The sequence below is a fragment of the Epargyreus clarus genome, unplaced genomic scaffold (assembly GCF_041222505.1).
Source record: "Epargyreus clarus isolate Ecla_fem2 unplaced genomic scaffold, WU_Ecla_fem_2.2 ptg000008l, whole genome shotgun sequence".
NCBI lineage: Eukaryota > Metazoa > Arthropoda > Insecta > Lepidoptera > Hesperiidae > Epargyreus > Epargyreus clarus.
In genome coordinates this window covers 73,907-99,001 of record NW_027332216.1, presented here as the reverse complement: position 1 = coordinate 99,001, position 25,095 = coordinate 73,907, and the positions used below count along the sequence as shown (strand labels likewise).

The 25,095-nt window shown below is 40.5% G+C and overlaps 2 protein-coding genes across 5 annotated transcripts; one reads left to right on the top strand and one right to left on the bottom strand.

Moving 5' to 3' along the window:
- Positions 1-118: 118 nt before the first annotated feature.
- Positions 119-16,361, bottom strand: LOC140744051 (WD repeat domain phosphoinositide-interacting protein 2). 4 transcript variants are annotated; one of them, XM_073075499.1, is made up of 9 exons: positions 16,013-16,361; positions 13,817-13,978; positions 7,465-7,555; positions 7,021-7,215; positions 6,410-6,667; positions 5,401-5,642; positions 4,688-4,842; positions 2,788-2,847; positions 119-1,820 (listed from the first exon to the last, which is right to left on the bottom strand). In XM_073075499.1, exons 1-9 carry the CDS (start codon positions 16,087-16,089, stop codon positions 1,684-1,686), a joined length of 1,377 nt encoding a protein of 458 aa, XP_072931600.1. In that variant the 5' UTR covers positions 16,090-16,361; the 3' UTR covers positions 119-1,683. The 4 variants fall into 4 exon arrangements, with proteins under 4 accessions (XP_072931600.1, XP_072931601.1, XP_072931602.1 ...); XM_073075500.1 differs by lacking the exon at positions 2,788-2,847; XM_073075501.1 differs by lacking the exon at positions 2,788-2,847 and having other exon boundaries at positions 1,721-2,563; positions 16,013-16,360.
- Positions 16,362-19,435: 3,074 nt separating this feature from the next.
- Positions 19,436-22,696, top strand: LOC140744049 (uncharacterized). Its single transcript, XM_073075496.1, has 6 exons — positions 19,436-19,624; positions 19,702-19,841; positions 19,969-20,108; positions 20,536-20,706; positions 21,411-21,521; positions 22,444-22,696. The coding sequence occupies exons 1-6, from the start codon at positions 19,548-19,550 to the stop codon at positions 22,630-22,632; spliced, it is 828 nt and encodes a 275-aa protein (XP_072931597.1). The 5' UTR covers positions 19,436-19,547; the 3' UTR covers positions 22,633-22,696.
- Positions 22,697-25,095: the final 2,399 nt, after the last annotated feature.

The following is a 25,095-nucleotide window of genomic DNA, read 5'->3' as shown; positions in this document are numbered from 1 at the left end:
AGGCAATTATTTACAAAGCTTGTGATGAAAATAAAATCGGGAAGGGGGTGCGCGTTACAAGCTGTATGTGAACTTGCAGCAGTTGGACAATAAGGTTCAAAAATAATACACGTGCAAATATGTTTTGTATAAATATTTATTGATTATTTACAATTTTGTAAGAAGCGCGGCCACAAGGGGCCCGCTGCTCGTCGGCGTGCTATCAAAGGTGTATACAGCATACGAGCAGATATATAAAATAATTTGATACTTCTGAATCAATTACAATATAAGAGTCCCGTAAAAGACATATATTTAATTCGAATTAGGTACATCTGAAATTAGTATCTAAAGTGTTTTCGTTAAATCAGAATGGTACTGATACAAAGTTATGTATAGTATTTAAAAATTAATACGTGTGTAACTCTAATACCGCGACTGGTCACATGGCATTGCTCATGCTTTATGTATATTATATTCTCCGACAGTCACCTTAGAGTCAAGAATTCAAAATCTTGTCAAGAATTTTACCTTTGCCATACAGATTTCGAGAACGACAGCTTGTTTCGAAATGTACCATTTGATAAGTGCAGGTAAATCTGCGTGTGCAGAACTTAAATTATACATGTCTGACTCCGCCGCTTATAATTATTTTTATTTACAATTTTGATTACATATATCTCTAATGAATATATAATATTTAATGCGGCGGACATCCGCGTCAGGCATCCATCTCTAGCACTCGGCACAACGTCAACATCCTAACGATTACATTATATTACAACGATCACACAGCGTACTTACAGCGGCTATCTATGTACATTGTACAGGCGCCGCACACGTGTCTGTCGCTACTTACACGTAGTCATGATACTGTCATCATTAACATTAAAATTTGCCTTCGTAGGAAAACTACACTAGAACATAGAACTCATCAGAATGCATTCACATAATTACACTTAAAAGATCCCACAACTAGAAGCGGATCCCTATTGAGCAATATACCGATGCCGCTTTTGTCTTAAAATAGTAACATTTTCGTAAATTATATACATACAACATAAACCTTTACTAATTATTACATACAGGTGCGCGGCCGCGACGGACACGAGTGCGGCGCCAAACCCTCGCATCTGCCTCTTATTTATCTGGTTTTTTATTTTTATAAAAGGCGTTTCGAGGGGGTGGATGATATATTTAGAACTAGTACTTCATTTAAATTTAACCGACCTGTCGGAGTCATTTTTTTCAGTACCGACGACGGGATTTAATTAAAAGAATACATATATGTTTTGTATCTTATTTTAAAAACTTGCGTGCTTTTTATGTCGTTTTTTTTATTGCAAAGCCATTGTCAAATTTTGAATTATTAAAATGAAACAATTCACTAAATAACATTAAAAAAAATAACTACGATTGGATAAACTTTAATCCATGAATCAATAATGTTCATAATTGGACACAAAGTTCAAGGGTGGGTACAGTTTTTCGGTTCCACGTTAGGGCATACGAACGAGTACGGAAAGCTTCCAGAATTTAAATTAGCAACTTAACGTCAACCGTGTTTTGTGTTTTTTGTTTCCAATCGAACATCAAAGCTTCACGGCTAGGATCCCGTAAGATTCGGTCGCGTGAACATCGCAGACGGAGGCGGCTCGGGGTCGTCGGTACTGCGGCGGCGGCGCGGGGGCGGCGCGGGGGCGGCTAGTCCAGCGCGGCGGCGGGCGGCGCGGGCGGCGCGGGCGGCATGGGCGGGAAGTGGCGCGGGTCGCGCAGGTCGAAGGCGCCGCGCGGCGGCGAGCCCGCCAGCGCCGCGCCCAGCTCGCGCGCGCGCCCCGACTCTGCACACGCCCAGCGTCAGCCCTAGTGCACCCTACACCGGCGAGTGCCCTCCTAGCGCATTGTTCGTTAAACGACTTTGACACCTCCGACTACGTATCGGATGCTGTTAAACTTTACGCGAAAGTAACCGTCCGACGAACGTCCGCAATCGAACGGAAAATTACGATTTACTTGTCGCGCGTGGAATCGATTGGCGCGAAGGCCGTGTTGGAACTTATGTTTTCCGCGATTCGCGAGATTAAATAATAATTAAGTATAACAAATTTTCCAAAAAAAATGCTATAGGAGGTCACGTCGAGTAGACTACAAGATTCACACACATTACACAGTGATATGACGTCATGAATGATGAAGTTAAATTCTCCACAAAAAAAGGTAGTATATATTTTTTTGTAATTGTACATGAAACACGTTTATTTTAATATTTTCTTTACTTTTCATAAATGTAGACATGATATTTTTGCGGATGATTGACGTTCATGTGAAATTTTGCGCAACGTTCCATTGACTTAAATATTAAAATGTTCACACCCAGGATTATACCTTTATACGTGTTTCGTGATGGAAGATATAATAAAATGGTTACATTCATAACATACTACGGAACACCGATCATCGGTTAAGAGATCGCTTTCACCAGCTCGAAAGCAAACAAAAGAGTCGGAAGCGATCCGCGGGCGCGGCGCGGCGCGGCGGCTCCCGGCCGCTGCGGCGCCTCACTGCGCCGGCTCCGCCTCTGACACTTAGCACCACATTGCCACCGTCAGTATACTCACTCGGGCGCGGCCGAGCCACGCTACGGTATCGCTACGGTACGGGTCGACGCGGGCAACGTCAGCCGGGCCGCGCGCCCGCCGGCATGGGCCGACGGGCGCGGGCCCTCGCCGGAGGTCGCCGGGCGGGCGAGGCGGAGTCGAAGCGGGACGGGGGAGCGAAGCGGGGGAACGAGGGTCGAGTGGGGGGTACCTGTCATGGCGTCCGGCGGCTGGCCGCGCAGCGCGCCCGCGTAACTGCAGCCCGGCGCGGCTGCGGGGAACCACAAGTGAGCGCCCGCCCGCGCGCGCCCGCGGCCCGCGTGCCCTGTGCCGTGTGAGCCGTGTGCCCGGCTACCCCGTGAGTCGTGTGCCCGGCTACCCCGTGTGTCGTGTTCCCGGCTACCCCGTGAGTCGTGTGCCCGGCTACCCCGTGTGTCGTGTTCCCGGCTACCCCGTGAGTCGTGTGCCCGGCTACCCCGTGTGTCGTGTTCCCGGCTACCCCGTGAGTCGTGTGCCCGGCTACCCCGTGTGTCGTGTTCCCGGCTACCCCGTGAGTCGTGTGCCCGGCTACCCCGTGTGTCGTGTTCCCGGCTACCCCGTGAGTCGTGTGCCCGGCTACCCCGTGTGTCGTGTTCCCGGCATCCCGTGAGTCGTGTGTCCGGCTACCCCGTGTGTCGTGTGCCCGGCTACCCCGTGTGTCGTGTGCCCCGGCTACCCCGTGTGCTCGGTGACGATGTTATCTATATTTGTTTTACTTGTACCTAACCATTGAATTAATACAGCTTGCACTGGACGCGAGGAGTTAAAATATCCCTTAATACTTATTAATAATGATTTTAACTATATTTTAGACTGGCTAGACTGCTGAAAGCTACAAAAATTTAAGTAAACAGTAATTCTTTTAATTGATGTAATGCTTGCAGAAAGCGTTATAAGTTTTTATTTTTCCATTTTTTTCTGTTACAATCCATGTTTCTAAAATATTTAGTATTTAAATATATAGTACTATAGTAGGCGTGTATCGAGTCATTCCCTCTAAATGCGCATGTACGTGTGTTTGTGTGTTGTTGTCAGCGTGTGTGCGTGTGGGCGGGCGGCGGGCGCGGGCGGCGCGGTGGCTCCGGGCATTGTACATACTATATCATATACCTACTGGATATAATAATTTAATGCATATATATACCTACATAGACATACGTACATAAACATTAAATAAAATCGAGCTACTTAATAATAAACAAATAAGAGCGATATCTTGGCGATCGATACATGGAGACAACGGTACATATGTATACTACACGATTTGATCGAATGATTATGTACATACTTATATACATTTGAAAGTAGATTTAAATGATTCGAAAGATTGAGTGGATACCGTCGAGATCGTTACGAGGGGTGGGACGATAAAACGACAAGCGATGGAATGAAACCGCGGAATTACGGGTATCTAGATCGAGGTAAATCGAAGGGAACGTCGTTGCAATTAGATGTTCACTTGACGGATGAACTGGCGGTCTGGTGGCTCGGAGCGAGGGGCGGGGCGGGACAGGCGAGGGCGGGGCGAGGGGGGCGGGGCGCCCGGCTGTGCGGCGGCTGCGCGCGGCCGCCGCCGGCGTTCAGCGTTGCATGTCTATTGAACAGCCGGAGGCGCCCGTGCGGTACTACCATGTAGTTGACTAATCGTGTTCAGGTATTTAAATAGATTTGTTAGGAAATGGTAATTGCAAGACTTAGATTGAGGCTGAGAGTATTTAACATGATATCAAATTTTATTTGTGAATGATAAATTCATTTTCACAAGTGTTAGAGAAAAAAAATCATTGAAATGAATTCTATGCATTATCGTCATTATTTTCAATGAGGTACTGAAAAGTTAATAGTGTCTCATTGGTGATTTCTTCGCTCCACCTGACATTTAATTGATTTTACGTCGGTTGGAGGGCGCCCTCGAGAAATTAGACGATTGCTTATAAAACTTGCACATTAATCACAACGTTTAAAATTTAAGGGACGTCATCATATTTAAAGACAGACGTCGATGGAGAGAAGAAATCGACCGCGTGACGCGTGTGGGTGTGTAGGGGGCGGTGGGGGCGGTGGGGGCGTACCGTCGTGCGGCTGGTGCAGCGCGTGCGGCGCGGCGGCGGGCAGCAGGCGGTGCTGCTTGAGCAGCACGCAGTCGCCGCCGTCGTGCGCGTCCAGCGCGTACACGTACAGCTCGCCCGCCGACGTCGCCACCAGCAGCCGCGGCGCGCGCGCCACGCTGCGCACGCGATCGTCCGCGGACGTTTCGTTTATTTATCGAAGCGACTCGCGACCGATGCCCGCGAGGGCGGGATCGATCGAGAATCGACTTCTAGGTGCTCGTTTTCGTCGTTCAATAGTGGAAGTGATTTTGTACCGTCCCAATGAAAAAAATAACTTGTCGAAGAAAGAAATTAAATTGCAAATAATGTTTAATATTGGGTCGGCAACATTTCAAATTATGAATTTTATATACATTTAGGTAAACATACAGTTACGACACTTTTCATGGTGTCCCAATGTGATCCTTTTTTAATCCACTGCTATTTCGTTACATTTACAAAAAAATATAGCAGGTTCGAAAGATTCTCGGGCGCAATGCTTCCGCTGTATTTCCTCGAACAGACGAGGTATAGTCCGCGTAAAACTGCTAGTCCGCTCTGAACATAGAAATGAATCGCGTCGCTATAGCAAATTGTATGACTGCACCTGCTCGCAAAAACTGCAGAGCGGACTAGTAGTTCGGCGCGGATTATACTTAAAATAATGTTAATAACAATAACGTAACGGTACGCACTTGGTGACGGCGGCGACGGCGCGCACGTGCGCGTGCGGCAGGCGCGCGGCGGCGAAGGCGCGGCCCTGCGCCAGCACGTCCGCCACGTGCGCCGGCAGCAGCCCCGCGCCCGCCACCACGGCCTGCGACAGCCACTCCATCCAGCCCGCGCCCTCCGCCTCGCCCGCGCCCGGCGCCGCCTCCGCGCCCGCGCCCGCCGCCGCGCCCGCGCCCGCGCCCGCGCCGCCCGCGCCGCTCGCCTCCTGCGCCGACACGCACCCGGAACGTTCATTGCGACCGTTTATCCATATTTCATTTAATTGCTATTTATGAACATTACACTTATATGTGACATGTTACATCGCTATTACAACGACAACTTCAACATCATACTTTATTCTTTATATAAAATATAATTAAACACTAACTTTAAAAGGAACTGCATTAAGTACATTAAAGGTGGTAGAACCCTTTGTGGTTCGACTCCGGCGGCACCACCGCCACACCTATTTCTACCTAATAACAGCAGTGTTAGGCGCTGCTGTGTTCCGGTTTGAAGGGTGTGGTAAGGGAGACAGACTTTTCCGAGGCGTTCCAGCTTAGTCCTCAGGGGTAGCGGCGCATCTGTGGCCGACCTCAGGTAGGAATATCTAATCCTATCTGGGGTTGATTACAGATGTCCATGGGCGGCAGTAGCCACATCAGGTGGACTGCATGCTCGTCTGCTATTCTTATATTATAAAAAAAAAAAAAAAAAAAAAAAAGTACCTATTGTATAAGCACTTACTATTTTGACTACCTATAAATGGAATTATGTGTACTAAGCTATATTACTTAAGACAATAACATTGTTAGTCTTGTATAATATTGTTCTGTTGGCAGCCCTTAATAAATAAATAAATAAATTGCTTCTCTTTCTTCGTGTGACCCTCGTAACCCACTTACGAGTCGGATGCCCGTCGGTGACCGATCGCAACTCGCTTCGTGGGCGCGAGAATCGTCGATAAAGTTACGCAATAGGTGTACGTGCCTGCAGACGGAAAACGTGCACGGTCTCCGTGTTGGAAGTGGCGGCGAGGTAGAGGCCGCACGCGCTGAAGGCGAGGCAGGCGATGGACACGCAGCGCTTCATGCCGCGCCGGAACTCGTAGAGGCGCGTGCGCTCGGGCACGGCGAACACGCGGATGACGGTGCCGCGCTCGGACGCGGTGGCCAGCCGCCGCCCGCACATGGACCACGCCAGCGCCGCCAGCGGGCTGTCGTGCGCGCTGATCACGCACTTCGCGTTCTGTAAAATGTATCGATTCATATAAAAGTAAGTTATGGTTTAAAAATTGGAAACGAAAAATTGTTTGTATGATTTACTTGCTAATACTTTGTTGATGATATTGCACATCACTAAATTTACTCCATGCCCAAGAATCCAAAATTTCGGGTATTTTCTCCAACTGTACTCTTACAGATGTCCGTTCCGAACGAACTCAACAAAATTGTTTATTCAATAGCTGTAATGAAGCCCATGGGAAAAAGTGAAAGTGACAGTTGTGAGTTGTTTTAAGGGACTTTTGAAAGTATTGGAAACTTTGTAGACGGATGTATTCATAGAGTGGAAGTTGAAATTAGCGTATAGTATTGTCATACCAAGTGCACGGCATCGAAAATCTGCACCTCGCCGACGGCGCTGGAGCCGGGGTAGGCGACGTAGCAGTGGTCGACGCAGGGCGACAGCGCGCACAGCCCGCGCGGGTTGGGCGGCGTGTCGCGGATCGTGTGCAGGATCTTCATGTCGCGGATGTTGTGCACGTGCAGCGACTCTTCCAAGCACACGATCAATCTCTGCGGAATGAAAACTAAATTATATTTGCTGGATTGCGTCAATGTTCCAAAAAACCCAAAAGCCCGATCTAATAAATACGACTATAGCCTGGTGTTATTCTTATTTTGACGAATCAAAGACCACGCCGAGCAATATTGGTCTGCAGGACGTGCCAAAGAAAGAAGACATACATACGCTCAAAAAGTATTACTTTTTGCAGTCCGGTAATACAAAACTTTGCTTGGAATAAATTAAAAACAAATACTCACGGATCGGTTGAGCTTGACCGCGAGGATCGTGTTACTGTAGCTGTAGTTGCATATCTCCGTGCCCTTCTTGTAGTGGCACACTATCAGCTTCCTGCAAATGTTAATTGATCGCGTTAAAATATATTTTATTGATATAATAGAAAATAGAAAAAAAGAGAGCATTAAAATAATGCACTCATGCCGTAGATGTAGCGTATTGAAGCTACCTTGACTTACAACCACTCGCTTGTGGCAAAGCCACAGCGAGAACTTGACCACTATTTCTCTTTTGAAATGCATGCAAATAAGGTGCGATGTTGAGCTGGACGTAATTTTAATCGAGTCATTCCATAAACGTCGGTGAAGGTATAATACTTTACAGTACGTGCGTTATCGCCGCGCAAACCACCTTATTCATGCGTGCGGACGCACAAACACATAAACAACAAAGCATTTATTAGGATAAGGTTTTATTTTTGTTTCCGAACTTATTAAATTTAGTAGGAATTTATCACCATGTTGACAATGATTTCGAAATATATTATATGTTACAACCAAAATAATAAATGCGGATATTATACATAATATCCAGCCATTATGTATAATATCTACTCCATTTGGTCAAAGATATATAAGTATGTACCTATTTCTTTAATGACTTTTACTATTTAAAAACGTTATATTTACGGAGAAACTTTAATCGAGTGTATCATATATAGGGTGGCGCAAAATTAATCAGCCTATTTTGTTTTTGAATAACTTTAATACTAAATAAAAAAAGTGTTTTTGAGTAATAGAAATCTTTACCGGGACCTGTAACTTTTTTTTTGCCAATCAGAAAATATGATATCTGTCTAGTGTCTTCCACCAGCGTTGACACAAATTTGCGTCCGATTTTCCACGACTTTTCTTAAGATTTCCGCCGATAACACTTCGCATTCCAGTCGAATATTCTCCTTAAGAGCTGCGATTGTCTGAGGCTTGTTGCCGTTATAGTTAAAGTTGAGTCATTACATCCACTTAAACTTTAAAGTCACTGTCTGGTGCGCCGTTAATGCGGGAGGAGTGATTTCCGTATTCTTTCGAGGACGCCATCGGCAATACAGTGACTGTTACTGGCGAACGCTACAGGGTCATGATAAAAAATATTTTCTACTGGAATTGGATGATCTGGAGGGCTTGATGAACATGTGGTTTCAATAAGATAGTGCAACTGCACACATAGCACGAGCCAGAAATGATATTGTGAAGCAAACGTTTCCTGATCGCGTAATCTCTCGTTTTGGCGATTTGGCATGGCCAGCAAAATCGCGCGATTTATCCATCCCAGACTTTTTTCTTTTGGACTACTTGAAGTCACGGGTCAATCGAATCACGAGTCACGGGTCAAGAAGAATATTCGACTGGAATGCGAAGTGTTACCGGCGGAAATCTTAAGGAAAGTCGTGGAAAATATGATAAACAGGCGCAAATTTGTATGCAGGCTGGTGGAAGTCTATTGATAGATATCATATTTTCTAATTAGCAAAAAAAAGTTACAGGTCCTGGTAACGATTTCTATTAGTCAAAATCATTTTTTTTATTCAGTACAAAAGTTATTCAAAAACAAAATAGGGTGATTAATATTGCGCCACCCTGTATAATTTAAGTTGTAGATATTACTGTCTTAAATATATTAAAAACAAAGCGTCCTTAAAAATATTTTTACAGAAGTATAATATAAAACATCTGCTCACAGTAGGCATTATATAGAACTGGGTACAAAATATAGCTTTAACAATTTTACAAAAACAATAAAATGATATACGAGGCAATGAACTGCGAATTGGTCGAGTGAAGCGAGGCCTGTGTGAGTGCACTGCGTGATGCGGAGTCGACTCGGCGGCGGTCGGGAGCGCGCGGCTGCGTACTCACATCCTCACAAAGCACTTATGTATAATTGCTCAATTGATTTTCTTTAACACCTTCAAATACTAAAACGGTGGAATAACTATGAAGTTTTTAGTAGAATAAAAGCAGTGAAACAAATATTAAGAGCCTAATCTATCAGTTTTTATTTCAGCGACGGCCGGTTTAAGTACACATTTCCGGTATTTGTTGTCATAATATGGATTGTATTACATTTCCTTTTTGTTGACGCGAAAATGTGTGAAGACTGAAACTAAAATGAATTAATCCAAAAGACATTACCCTGTTACCCTGTCAAATTAAAGATGTTACCCTGTCTAGAAGAACTGTTTGATGAGACCATGATTAGGTAGCTTATGGCACTCTTCTGGGAGGGCAACAGGTTCTGATAGCGCACATGAAGATGCGTGAGTAGATGATGTCGAGGGAACGCACGGTATAATATATCCTATTTGATTTCCTCATTTATGCGCAAGTATAATCTCTCTACTGAATGGGTTTCTTTGCGATTAATGTAAAGTGAACATAAACCGACTTAATTATATTGACACGCGTAACGATTATTATAATAATACACGTGTCGATAGCGGTAACGTCGTGTGGCGTGAGCCATCGCCCCCGCAGCTGGCAGTTTGGGGCTTATCACTTGTAAGCCCTGTTTACATTTTATTTTGACCCTCCATGTTAAATTACAATGTTATAATAAAGTACAATACACGACATCGTTTATTAAACTTATTAATATACTTGATATAGAAGCATTCTATGACCTTAAACGGCATTACCACGTCAATGATAATAACAATACATGTTATTATCATTAAAAGAAGTGGCGAAACACCACGCCACGGCCACGGTAAAATTGATGCGTATTTTATAGATACCACTTGATGCACTACACCATGCGTTGATGCGATGAGCTGATAGGCGTGGCTGCCACTGTGAATGTCACCCACTCACCACACGTCATCAACCGAGCATGTAAATTAACGCATAATAATAATATTATTTCGAAAAAAACTGACAGTGGTATTATTACCGTATCTGCTCGTGCATCAAGTAGAGCTGTAGAAATTAAAAAACAAAAAAAAAACAAATCTTTTGCCTATAGCAGCGGACTAAGCTTGTCGTAGGTTCTGGGCGGAAATATATAATGTGGCCTAGGGTGGAAGGTTGAATAAGGCTCCCTATCTAAGAAGTTGATCGAATTTTATAAGCTTTTATAAAATAGTCTATAAGGGACCTTGTAACCATTTGGAGGCCTCCCAGGACAAGAGGCCTGGGGCGAACCACCCCGTTATTATAAGCTCAACTATGTTATTATCAGGGTGTTATTGTAGGTTATGTTACGCTCAGTGATAGTCGTGACGTCACAAAAGCACGTGCAGTCTATAGCCCCGAGTATGAGACAAATTACGTCACATGTAGAGTTTACTATGAAAACTAATTATGATACTGCTATGTAATACCAATTGAATTCAGATTAATGCGCCGCGCAAAGCAAGCGAGAAGAGGTCAGCATCCCAACGACCAGTGAGGTGTGTAGCGGGTGTATATGCGTGAAGTAGAGTCAGAAGGCCTACTCAATATGCACGAAATATCAACTTTCGCGCATTTGCCACTCCGGCACACCAATCCCTTCAGGACTAATTTAATGGATAATTTAATGGAGGAATTAATTTAAGTTCAGGACTAACTTATGGTAGAGTCCGAAATAGCTAGTCTGTGAAATATATCCGGAAAAATTAAATGTCATGGTTCAATTTCAGACAACTTTAGGGCGGATCTTATACTTTTTTGACACAGTCGACCTCTGAAAGGCAGTGCGAGACTTCTACTTTATAATTAGTACGACGCAATCATAAAAAAGGTTTTGGGTAGAGAACCGCCACGGTGACGCGGAGGTTACGTTACGCGTACAGTTGGCAAGTTACCTGCTGGCTTCCTTGACTTTGAAAACACAAAAAGCTCTACAGTAATTTTAGAAGAAAAGTCATGAAATTATTTGTATCCTATGAGTGTCATTAGATGTTTTCTAAATTTTATTTTATAAATTATTTTCTCTTACCTCATCTAAATTTAAATAATTACACAAATACATAATTAATTAAAGACAAGGCATGATAATCAAATTAAAAATTAAACGAATCATAAATAACTCATGTAACTTGTGTGAAATACACGAGTATTATTAATTATTATGAATACGAATAAAATTACTTACATAATAGTCAATAAGTTTGGTAAACAAAATATTACAAGCCAATTCGGTTATTTTACCGTCACGATAATTATAAAGATATGCAAATTTTACGACAAACTCACACTTTTTTAATTTTCTCTTTGGAGAAAGTAGTTCACTAGTTTTTTTTATTTTTATTTTGATAAGAGGGATACGTTATAAATTAAGTCAATACTTGCTATACCTTACTTACTTAACTTTAACTTATTTTTCAATTTGCATTGTGTTCTCATTAGTTTATCTATCTGTGGTAAAAAATACGTTTGCTTAATTAATAAGAATAATAATTGGCGAAATGCAAGTCGAAATCGCACCCGGAAGGTCCCGTACCACCAATTTTTCCATCTTTTTTTTTTAATTTTTAGGGTTCCGTACACAGATGGTACTAACGGAACCCTATTATGTAATTACTAAGATTCCGTTGTCTGTCCGGCTGTCACAGGGCTCTATCTCTGGAACCGTAATAAACAAACTGTTGATTTTTTAAAGATAATGCATAACTGAGGCCGCTATAGCAACAAATACTAAAAATAAAAAAGTTGAAAATAAATTGTAGTTGCCATACAAAAAACAGCAATTTTTTATGTGTTCGGCTATCTATTACAGTTCATGAGGTAGAGCCCTGTGACAGATGATTAGACAGCGAAGGCTTAGTTATAGGGTTCCGTTTTTACCCTTTGGGAACCCTGAAACGCATACATTTTTTTCCTTTACAAATTAAAAGCTTGTGTCGAAATAACGAAGGACAAAGAACGGATATTGTAAGATTGGTCGAGTTACACTGCGACTAAATAATTGAGTCCGGTATTTATTTATCAGGTGATGATGTGATATTTACAATAAGCACGTAAGTTGTCTTTCCTATAATGACTTAATATAAACTCCTGTTATCTTGTTATTGGCATAGTTAATAGTACTTATTTAAGAATGCGACAGTCGTACACAATATAAACTGTAGCTTCACAAATAACTCCAATTCTCTACGTTACCGCGAGATACGATCTGGTTGTTTTATTTTTGTTAGTTGTACGAACGGAGGCGCGATCACCTTGTTTCAAATAGGTCAAGTTCAGTCAATTGTTGCGCTGCTGCCGGCGACGACACGGCCGGAGGCGCGCCGCATATCTACACCTAATACTTACAATTTTGAAGATGAGAAGTGGCTAAACCGAGCTACCAGCTCCGTTAGTCTCTGATTAATTTATTAATTAACTGTTCAAGATGTTAAGACATCACACGATAAGACGCTAACTTACTTCAGTGATACCTAACAAGGGTACCATGAAAATAAACGCAGAACTTAACATTAAGTTAAGTGCGTTGCTTGACTTTAAGAAACTCCTACTATTTAAAAGTACGACAAACAGCGTGTCAGTTCAAGAAAACATTCTTTACATTCTTTAGTTTCAAGAAAACTATTTTGTTAAATCAAAAACGAATCTAAAAGTAGTGTCTTATTAAAAGTTATTAACTTATTATTAAGTTAATTCTAATTATAAACATACCTACTTATAAGAAATATCAAAAGAAGATAAAGAAAAGTAAAAAAGGTGTCCTAATTAATTTGTCCGCTAGTAGGTATAACGTCATCAGTCTTTGGGGGGCAGTTAAAGACTGAACTTTTACTCCGCGCAAATGATAGGAAATCTGAAATCGATATTTAAAATCCGAATAAAACTCGGTCAACTTCCCAGTACTGCTAGTTATTTGAAGAGACGAAAGCCCGGCGTTGATAACCGTGTCGATAAGACTTATTACGTGTAATTCGGGGCAGTTGGCCGACAGGTGGGCCACGGCCAAGTTCATGTGTCGCGTGCGCAGATTGCCGACGAATCGGTAACAAAAATAGATTCGAAATCGCTAATATTAGTACAAGTTCAATCCTGGGCTTGACACAATATCCAGTTCCTAGCTATGGAGACTGTATCCTGCGGTCGCGCGTTGAATCGTACCAGCCTTCGCTTCACTTCAACAGATTATCCGACCGACGCATACGGCGCAATCAGCTGATCGCTTCACTTTGCGTACTATGACGTCTGACGTTTCTATCGATCGAGAGGAAGACGATATGAGAACATAAATATACACACATTTATTGCTTATAATAATAACTAATTAACAGATAACAGTTTACTGATTCTAATCAAATTATAATGAGACATCTGAACATTTATTGACATAATAATATATAAATAAAAAGTAAAATATTATAATAAGGAGTACCTGGGAGCGGAAACCGTGACGATGGCAACGAGTGAGCTGCTGAAGAGGCGGTCGACGAGGCAGGTGTCCTGGCCCGAGCGGCTCGCGTAGATCTCCTCCACGCCATCGTCCGGCGTCAGCGCGAACAGGTGGTAGCCGCTGCTGCTGCCCGCCACTAATGACCTGTATGCACAAACCAGTTACATATTTTCATCAAATTCTGTGGTATTGAAATTATAGCCTAACAACCAAAACACAAATGTTACAATTATCTTTTAAAAACAGTTGATTTATTTTGACTTATCGCATGTTATAATTTAAAACTCTGTCACTTAATATTATTGTTCTCTAATACTGCTTAGTAAATAGAAATATTGAAATTTAAACTGAATAACTGAACTGGTTATGAAATATATAAGATCTTGTTTTCTAAATATGATCAATGTCAATGATTTGACATTTTGAATTTTTGATAAAACATTGTACAAATATTAATAGACCATTTTAATAGTTTTATCTAAAGTTTTGGAATCAATATATTGTGGTTGCTGGTCTTGTGGTTGCTGGCTTGTGGTCCAAGTGTTGCTCTTGCTATATATCTGTGGACCATTGCCTACAGTAGCTTCAAATAAACTCAACATATCTGAAACAGTGTACGATTTCAATGAACTACAATGCTAACTTTACACCTCTTATTATAATTATGACAGAAAATCCTACCAGCGGTAGTTGGCTGCATCCCAAAAAAAAAAATTCTAAATGCCTACATAATGACAACAATACAAGAATTTAACTATAACTGTTCCCCGCATACAATTATCTAACTTAACAAAAGATCTTAAATCTTTATCTGTTACCATTCGGTGACCTGGTAAATGATTACTTCCTTTTAGATCTCCATCTCTTATAATTATGGTTGTAGTTAGATAAGGACACTTCACATGTCTTTCAAGACCTCTTGAGCATGTGGTTTCCTCATTATTTTGCTTCTAAATAAGTTATTTCTTGAATGTACATATTTTATTGTAATAATGAGTTGTTGCCATGAAATACATGTATGCTGAATTTATTGGTATAAATTAATCATGTGTTACCATAATTACATACTTTGCACTTTATATAATATAATGATTTTTTGAGTGATTTGTATTTTGAATGTAATTTTAATTTAATTTAATTATCAATATTTTAATTAATTTGTTTTCACTACAATAAAATATTGGGTTAGCATGTAATTATATGTAAGTTTTGAGTAAATAAAATAAAATAAATAAGAATATGAGAATATGAAGTACCCAAAAAAAAACTAAGATAAATATTTATAGCATGAGGTAAATATTTATAGCAAATAGTGATGAGTTACAATAACACTATCAAGTTTCCACTTGTAGTATCTCCACATTTAACTCGTGGTACAAAAATCTGGGTTTTATAGTTCAGCCAATGACCCACAAGAGATAAGAGCTAAACTGACTGACTTTTTTTGTTTTGATATCATGTATAATAATGATGACTTCGGAAAATAGCATTTGGAAATGTAATAAATAGTAAAAAATTAGATTTATATAAAACCTATATGTAGGTATAATATAAACCTTATGTAGTTAAAAAATTAGTTGGCATTAAACATAAACTGCTGCAATATAATGAATAATATAATTTCATTCATGCGTATAGAATATTGTTTACAATATAAATTACATTTACTGTATTTACAATAATTAAATCAAAACATGGTGAGAATTAATTTGCAAATGTCATCAAACAAATTATATCACAGCTATATATAAGCTGGGCACGACATTTTGTATCATTTGCAACCAAAACAAAAAACAGCTGATTTGAAACAACAATAATACTGATATATTTGCAAGATGCGATGAAAGCCAGCGAATGCGGGCAGGCGCCAGTGGCCAGCCGCCGCGTCGACCGTCGTCCAGCTCACGGTGGTGGCTCGCAGGGTACGGAGCGCGTCCATTACGACATCATTGGCAATGACATATTGCATCATCACACAACCACGCAATCCGCGATTGCTAACTATTGTTGCTAAAACGTGACGCCGCGCTTTAGTAACCACCAGCTGTCAGCCTTGACGCTCGATATCTCCGCGGGGCTCGTCGCTCGAGCTGCTTCCCGCGAGCCTCGCCCGCCACCGCCGCCGCCTTTGCCCTAACAAGTCCGCGCTTTCCATATCGACAAAAGATTCAAACTTACGTGCAGTCTTGATTGAATTGTACGAATATTCCTCCTGCATTTGATCCGTCAGTGTTGTGTCCTCCTCCCAAACTCATTGGAACGTTCTAAGTGACGAGTTGAATTAATCTAAAATCTATTCACTGGCACAGACATACGCGCACTACGACCTTTGTTACGAACCACAAGCAGTCACTCACTAAATGTAAATAATAAAAACTTAGTGGTCAGTAGGTATTCGTCACAACTAGAATTTTTGACACAAAGAACGACCTTGCTCACTGCTAAAAACAAGCCCCCTCCCGCACAACTCGTACACACCATTCGCCCTAATCGCCTGCAATATTACCCCCACTCATGCCCTACACTATCACCGATATCACCATAGATAAAAATGAATCCTTGGATTGGTTGATTTTGTTGTTGTTTTTTTTTTAAATACAATGTGTTCTGGGCCTTGGATTCTATTCTTTATGCCGCTGAATAAATCCACAGACAAGCAAATAATAGGCTTCTTGACTTAGGTTACTATACTTTTAACTATACTCTTTATTCACGACTTTGTTAATTTTTTATTTTATCTATATCTATATATTTATAATTACAATTACTTTTTAAAGTAAATCAAATTATAAATTAAAGTATAAGCCAAAAAAAAACACTGGTCTATAAAATATACAAAAACGAAATCAAAAATCTAAAAACAAAACATTACATACCATAAAAAAAAATCACCTTCATCGTCTTTTTTGTCTTTCATCGTATTTTCTACTTGACTTATACATAAAAAAATTGTACTAAAATATGAATTTCTTGATACTTTTGACCTGAGCAAACTCAATGTAGAAGTGTAGAAATGTATTATGTATCAATTTTTTTTTTTTTTTTTTTTTTTTAGTTTTTTTTTTTATTGCAACAAACTTTAAATATATCTACATTACATTATTTATAAAAAAAAAATATTTACAATAACTATATTATAACTATATTTATGTACATAATAATATATACAAAAAAGGGGAATAAAAACAATAAACACTATAAATAAAACAAACCATCTAAAATTGCCGTGTGAGGCATGGTTCCCAAAACGCTGGCGGCGTTCCCTTGCTGCACTGCTAGGCTCAATCTTTGGGCGAAGTAGCCGCCAGCTCTTTGGTCACCAGAAGCGAGGACAAGTCTGGTCGACATATCTGACATGAATTTCTTCATGTCAGATGACCATGGACCCATTGTCTCTACTGCAAGCGCCGCAAACAAATAATTATCCAATATATTACTATATTTGCGGCGCTTTAGTATCTGGGCATGGTCGGCTGCAGCCCCAGCGCTCACAGAGGTATTACCAACGTGAGATGGGGCTAGAGTGTCGACACAGGTCGCGTCCCATACCAGGGGTCGTCCGAGACTCCACGGCACCAAAGTGATACCATCGGGTCTCTTGCCATCGTCTCTGAATAGACCAGAAGGTTCCAGTGTCGCTGGTACAGAAACGGTAGCAAGAGCACGACGAATAAGATCGTTAAGAGTCCCGTGACGATAAAGCCGACCGGCACTCCTGGTACAGGACAAGCCATGCCGACCCAACGTGTCCACCGCCTGCCCACACGGACAAAAGTGAGACTCGCATACCTTGGCACCGAGCCGGAGACCTACAGAAATTCTTAAGGTAACTGGATCCAGCACGGTGCCAATATTACTAGACGGTAGCGCATGTAACCAATAGCCTGACTCGCTTTGGGCAACAGCTAGTAAACGGGCCCTATCGAAGTTATCCGAACATCGTTCAAGAAGGCAGGCAAAAACAGATTTAATTGCTGGCATATCCCAAATGTATTGTTTAGATTTATCTATAATTGAGGTATCTTCAGACGGAAATAAAGCACTCCAGGCCTCCGTAGCCTCCGACATGTACGCTACCCGAACATCATCCATAGAAATGTTTAAGATGTCGGCGATGAGGGTAGTCGTACTATGACAAGAGGCCAGGAAAGCCGGGAGCGCCAAACTTTCCGTCCTGCGGATACCTATGCCACCGAACTTAATCGGAAGAGTTGCCTGCATCCAGGAACGATCATCAAATTGTAAATTTAGAATTTTGGACACACAATTTTTTAATGATAAGTCTAAAATGTGAGTAAACGTAGGAAATTTCCAAATAGGACAACAACGAAGTAAGTACAAGAATTTAAGTGCGAATAGGCAAAGGCGTAAAATGTAGATAGCCATATGCGGTTTTATGTCGTAAAGTCGTTCCGAATTTAATTCAAAGTGTGTCAATTTAGAATTTATAATGGGCAAAAATGCATCTTCAAATATTGGAGCACCTAATAACGTTAAATTTTCTTTATCTACAATAGTTATATTTGGAGATAATAAATTAAATTGTTCGTAAATATGATGACAACTTTCGACTGATAATTTGTCCGAAAAAAAAAATTTCACACTTATTAAAATTTAAATTTAAACCAATTTGGTTAAAGCGATCGATTATAAATTGAAGGTCCTCCAATACAGTTGATGCATTTCCTCCCAAAGAATCATCATCAAGGTACCATACATTAAATTTTGAATTTAGTTGTGTAATAATTGGTTGTATTGCCAGACTAAACATAACTGGGCCAAGAGGGTCGCCTTGCTGACATCCCACACAAGATTCAATAACTTTATCGCCAAATAATAATTTTGATGGGGTACCATAACACTGCCACATGTAGTCAAATATTTCAGGCATTTCTTTTTGAATTTCCGCTAGAAGAGGTCCCCTGTCTACCGAATTAAATGCATTTTTCACATCAATTTTAAGAAACACATCGTAGTCATTTTTGTTTAAAAATGTACGAGCAGCGTGTACAGCTGCCTCGCAGCCACCCTTGACCCCGAAGCCAAGCTGCCGAGGCTGAAGCTGCCTGGACAAAAGCTCATTATAATTTCGGCAGCATAACTTGGAAACCAATCGTCGAAGAGTACATCCCACTGCGATAGGTCGAATGCCTCCATCTTTCTTTTTGAGAGCAACGAGGTTGGCTCCATAGATTATAGGTGTTATACTGGAAGGAACCCGTCCTTCTAACATTAAATTAATGAGAGCGATGAGTTCCTTCAGTAATCCCTTTCCTACTTCACCTAACAAAGGATCCGTAAGGTCTTTGAAGTGTTGAGGTGTAAGGCCATCTAAGCCACCAGCAGATCCGTTGGGAAAAGAACGAATGGCGGTCTTAGTGGCTTCCTCGCTAACTCTCAAAGTTTCACGCTGAGGAATGGACGCTGGGCTAGGTAGCTGCGAGGATGTGTTTGGTATGGGACGTTTATCGCGGAGAGCTCCAAGCGTGTCAGGTGAGTGCGTGTATCAATTTATCTTTTTATTAAAATTAAATAATTATATAGAAATGTTTGTCGGACTATATAATCTGTGAATACCATTTTGACATTGACGTCACATTTGACAGCTGACAAATGACAATCCATCGTTGATGATATTGATATGAAGGAATTTAAAAGACATGTGCTTGTGTTTATTTAGAATTTAACGTTACTTTATAAATAAAACATAGTTATGGGACGAAAAATACCAGCAAAAAAGCATCGTGGGGTCAAAGACCCGTTAGAACAGCAAGCGAGGCGGTGGCAAAGGTACACACATATTATTATGTTCACATTATTGTCCATCTCTGCCCTACGTTGTTAAAACTTTATCTTTTGTGTTGTAGTCTAAAGGGGAAAATCAACGCCCCTCCGAAGGACCCAGACGAGCAGCCCGTGCCGCGCTCCCTAACTCGGTTGTTCGCCTTCCAAGACAAGGACAAAACTATCAAGAAGAAAAAGTTGCTGAAACATACACCTTCCAGAGGTTACAAACGTTGTCAGCCATTGTCACACTTTAATTTTGTTTTTCTGTTAAATTATGGTTGAAGTAATCAGGTTAAAGTGTTTTTATTGTAGTTGTTGGTTGTATTTGTTTTAAAATGTTCTTTCAGATGTGGGTCCTGCATCAGGTGTTGGTGAAAACCCTATAGCCCGCCTCAAGAAGTTGCCTGGAGAGTCTGGCCGGGGGTTTTCTCTTCGTATCAACAGTGCTGTCCGAGCCCTACATGACCCTCTAGAGCAAGACTACCCTGTAAGGTGTATTTTGTCTTATCATCATTAAATGATTTGATCATTTATTAGTTTATGGTTAATTGGCTAGTGATTGCAAAAAACAGAGCAACAGTCTTTACTAATTCAAGTGCCTTCATGTTGCATTATGGTGTTGATTTTATTTGTATCTTCTTGTAAGTATGATTTCCAAAAGTATTCAAACGTGTGTGAAGTTCACTTTATGTCAGCTGACTGACTGATATATGACTATTTGACCTCCAGGAGTGGCTAACCGACATGTGTGTGAGTGGCTTCAGGTAGAACTGGTTCCCACATTATGGAGTTGATTAAAGAGGTCAATGGGCCATACTGGTCTCTCACTATCAGTTGGACTGAATTGGTTGAATGCTTCATTGTTACTTCCACCTTTGTACTTAATGCTGTAAATTTTTGTCTTTTACTATTAGGAAGATTTGGAAGATGATGATGTGAAGGGCGAGCAGATGGCGGCGCAGCGCGCGCGGCGGCGGCGCAAGCGCGCGCGGGCGGCGGGCGGCGGGGAGCCGCGCCCGCCCAAGCAGAGCCGTGCACAAAAACTTGCACTTAAAAGAAATGCTATGAAAATGAAGGCAGATGAGGTTAATATGTAACCAACTTTCATACTTTGTGGTATAGCCTGCATACGTGCCTACGTGCGTTTTACCCCCATTTCTTGGTCATCGTTTTCTTTCTTTTTTATACTTTCTTTAATAATTCACCAAGTACGAGTTGAACTCGCACATGGAGGCTTTCAAATGTACCACCAAATGTTCATTATTATTTTTTTATTCTTATTCATTTAATTTTTTAACAATACTTAGTTATAACACAATAATAGATGGCATTGGAGTGATGATGAATGATACGTAAACAACATATATTAAAATTAAAATAGTCATGTATATTAAAATATGTTTTTGGTTGTTATTTGTATTTAATATTATACCAGTTAAATATAATTGTAAACAGATTGTAAAACATTCAATTGTCTCCCTACTAAGGTTTAACAGTTAGAACGAAAAATTCCGATTTGTTGTATGGAGACCCCCTTTAATAATCATTTTTATTTTATTTTTAGTATTTGTTGTTATAGCGGGCACTGTTATGCATCCTCTGTAAAAAAATCATGCGTCTGTCTATTACGGTTCCGGAGATATAGCCCTGTGACAGACGGACACACAGCCAAGTCTCAGTAATTCCATTTCTGTAGCCTGCCTGTGCCTGTAATAACTCATTATCAGCACCATGCGTTCAGCGTAGAGGTGAACGTTGTGCCGACGTTACAAGGGAGGACGTGTGGCAGGAGGCGCGCGGCGAGGCGGTGTACGAGCGCGTGGCGTTCGGCGAGGTGTGCGCGGCGCCGCCCGCGCTGGCCGCGCCGCGCCGCGCCGCGCCGCCGCCCGGGGCGCCCCGCGTGAGTCTTGTATTTTTATTTATTGTAAGATTACTCACTTGTAACAAAGAATGTAACCAACCAGTTTTGATAATTGAAATTATCTCTGTCATCTATTTTCGTGTTTAAAAATATTTAAAAAGACATTCTTTAAATATTTTTCAAACACGCAATTTTTCAAACACATTTTTTAAAATTTTTTTTAAACAAAACTGCATAGTTTTTAGAGCATTTACGAATGAAATGATATTTCTGCACTCTTTCTTCGATTTCGTGTCGTTTTTGCACCAATTAACTGCACATGTCGGCATTGTTCCGCGTACATTACACCATGACAGTCTGAGACGTAATAGGAAAACAGTCAGCCATTTTACTTATGTTCAATTATAAGGCGGTGAGTTATCTATACTTATGTATGCCTTTAATAGTACTGTCCAGTGTCCAGGTTTGGAGGATGTGGTATCACTGAAACACTTTTATGCGGTTTCCCAACTTACTATTCGAAGGCAAACGACGCATCTATGGCTGATCCCGAGTAGGACTTTGATTTTCCTTGGGGTTGACAAAGATGTCCACAAGTGGCATATGCCACTTATCATCAGGTGGACTACACGTTGGTATCTAGCTGACATTAAAGAAATTGTTGAAGTCTAAAGCTAGTCTACCTATGTTGTTACAATTTTCTCTACAATAAAAAAAAATGTTAGGTAATATGGACACTCGGGAATAGCAAATTCAAATCATTATATAACAGTAATTGTATATTAGCACAGTATTATATATCCTTATACTGTGATATTAGGTACAAACGACGCGTACAACATTATTGCTATAAGAGAAAAATCCTTTGTTGTTTGCATATATTTATGAAAGTTATTCTGAAGATCATAAAATAGATACTAGTAATTGAAACTTTTATACATAAGCAATTTCATACATGCAGCCGGGACGGCGAGACCTGCTGCTGAGCGCGCTGCTGGCGGGCGGTGCGGGGGCGGGCGGTGCGGGGGCGGGGGGTGCGGGGGGCGCGGCCGAGCTGCTGCGGCGCGAGCGCGCGCGGCTGGACGCGGTGGCCGCCTACCGCGCGCTCAAGAAACAGAAGCAGATGCAGCAACACGCCAAAAAGAAATGACCGCCGTCTAACATGCTCCTATAGTTATAAATATGTTATGGTGATTAAATATTTTAAATATGAACTTGTATTGGTTTCGCCCGCTTCAATTCTGAGAAATTCTGAGAAACGACCAAAAATGACCAGCTGAAAAGAGAAGACTCAATCGGCAAACTGATACTTATTTTTTTATATTCTAACAATTCAAATAAAAACAATCTGATTTATGTTTTCTCCAAATAGTCTTGTAAAGAAAAATATTCGTCATGAAGATATACAATAAACGTTATTGAGCCAAAATTGACAGGAAGATGGAATGTAAATACTTACTTTTAATTCTTTTGTTGCTTTAATTGTCTGAGCGCCTACTCATTTATTAGTAGCAAGTACAACCACTACAAACTAACACTCGATCAAATGGCCATCAGCAATTTAATTTCACTATGGAAAAAAGTTAATATAAGTAAACCAGATGCAAATTGTTAACATGAACATAGGTTAGCCTTAGCTATACATTTTATGCAACAGATATAGTGGTTAAGAAACACGGCCTCTCGATCGATGGGTCCGAGGTTCAAGTCCCAGGCACGCACCTGTGATCTTTCAAAATTATGTGCGTATTAAAATTAATTATCACTTGCTTAAACGGTCACTGCTTGCTTGTCACTTGTGAAGATAAACATCGCGAAGAAGCTTGCACATGTGAAAGGTAAAATCTCAAAAATATGTGAAGTCTATCAATACGCACTTAGCCAGCGCGGTGGACTATGGCCTAATCACTTTGAGAAAAGACCCGTGCCCAGCAGTGGGACAATAATGGGTTGATGATGATACATTTTATGTCGTTTTGGGATATTACTTACTTTCTTTTAAATGCATAATTTTATGTTACATATTAGGCGTAAAGAAATTGTTCAAAATTAGATGTGGAATGTGGTGATGGGACGAGTAGTAAGCACGAGCAGCAGTGTGGCGCCCGAAGGTCATCCCTCTGATTGACCCGTTCAATGACATTTTATACTTAATTAGTAGTATATCGATGGACCCGTTATTGGCAGTCTGCGACGGCAGCGAGTTCATTGATAAAATAATCATTGTGTCGATTTTGTGATTGATGTTTGTCATAAAATTTATGAATATATTTGTTTTTATTTTTTGCGAACATAATTTACGAATAATACAAAAAAAAAAATAACAAAAAATACAACCGACTTCTATGTCACTACAAAGTAAAAAATAATTGAAATAAATGTTGGTTTAGTCATATTTCTGAAGTCGGCGCTCAATATATTTCGTTGGATAACGATGTAAACAGCATGTCTAATATGAGCGCCGACTTCAGAAATATGTACTTAAATAGTCAATGATGAACTGGCTTTGCAATTTCATTAGAACCTACACCAAATATCTTCAAACAAAACTCAATTATAACCATCGGTTGAGGAGTTACATATTTTGTCTCCAGAACCCACTCTGATCCTCGTCATATTTAAATGGGACCAACTTGTAGCAATTAAAGGCATTAAAATAGGTTCATAAACGGCGAAGTTATGGCTATTATATTTACATGGGTGGAGGAGTTCCTCTCATTTTCTCCAGAACCCATCGATGGATCCTAACCATATTTAAATGGGACCAAGCCAATTCCAGCTTGTCTCTATACAATAAAAAAAGAATTATTAAAATCGATCCACTAACGGCGGAGTAATTCGTGTACATACATAGAAAAAAAAAGATACCGGCCGAATTGATAACCACCTCCTTTTTGAAGTCGGTTAAAAATGAGAATAATGCAGATTAAAACTTGAATCGAAACGTCAGCTTTGAAGGTGTAGAAAATACATACAAATAAGAGAAAGAGAGGCAGGGTGAGTCTTCAAGCGACCTCCATAATCAGTGAATGAAGTATCAATGTTCCAAATAAATAAAGTAGATAACAGTCACAAGCTCAGATGTTTAAGAATTATATCGTGTAGGTCAAAACGTTTATTACGGCTTTTTATATGGCTTAAGGGATCCACAAAAAATACGAAAAAAAAACAGAGTTTATACTTATTCCAGAAATCGACCCGCACGATCGTGAGTTTGCCACACTCACGATCGTGAAAATTGCAAAAAAAAGTAGTTTTTTATCAAAAAATATTACAAAATTAAAACAATTTGGAAATATTTAACATCACTGTCTTTATTTTTATTAGTCTTTAGAAAAATCAGTCTTGGCAATGAAACCTAAACTACGTAATTATGAAAATCAATCTTCATTCTTTCGTTATTGCCTCTAGGTATTTTTGGGTAGGGAATACATCCAATGATAATGTAGATGGAGAAACCTTTAGCCATATCTATTGCAATTAAATTAAGTTCTCGACCGGTTCTTCTTAGATAATATAAATTTGTGCATCATACATAATTACATGTCAAGAGCCTCACAATCAAAATATTAAGAAAAATACTTCTTTGGAAACTTTACTGGAGATGTTGGTG

What these genes read in the sequence shown, in the direction of transcription:
- LOC140744049 (XM_073075496.1), top strand. Translation starts at nt 19,548, where the DNA reads ATGGGACGAAAAATACCAGCAAAAAAGCATCGTGGGGTCAAAGACCCG. An exon ending in TGAAAATGAAGGCAGATGAG is followed by an intron (nt 20,707 to 21,410) that starts GTTAATATGTAA and finishes GACGTGTGGCAG; the next exon opens with GAGGCGCGCGGCGAGGCGGT. An exon ending in CGCCGCCCGGGGCGCCCCGC is followed by an intron (nt 21,522 to 22,443) that starts GTGAGTCTTGTA and finishes TCATACATGCAG; the next exon opens with CCGGGACGGCGAGACCTGCT.
- LOC140744051 (XM_073075498.1), bottom strand. Translation starts at nt 16,089, where the DNA reads ATGAGTTTGGGAGGAGGACACAACACTGACGGATCAAATGCAGGAGGA. An exon ending in TGCACGTTTTCCGTCTGCAG is followed by an intron (nt 5,643 to 6,409) that starts GCACGTACACCT and finishes GTGTCGGCGCAG; the next exon opens with GAGGCGAGCGGCGCGGGCGG. An exon ending in GCTGCACCAGCCGCACGACG is followed by an intron (nt 2,848 to 4,687) that starts GTACGCCCCCAC and finishes GGTTCCCCGCAG; the next exon opens with CCGCGCCGGGCTGCAGTTAC.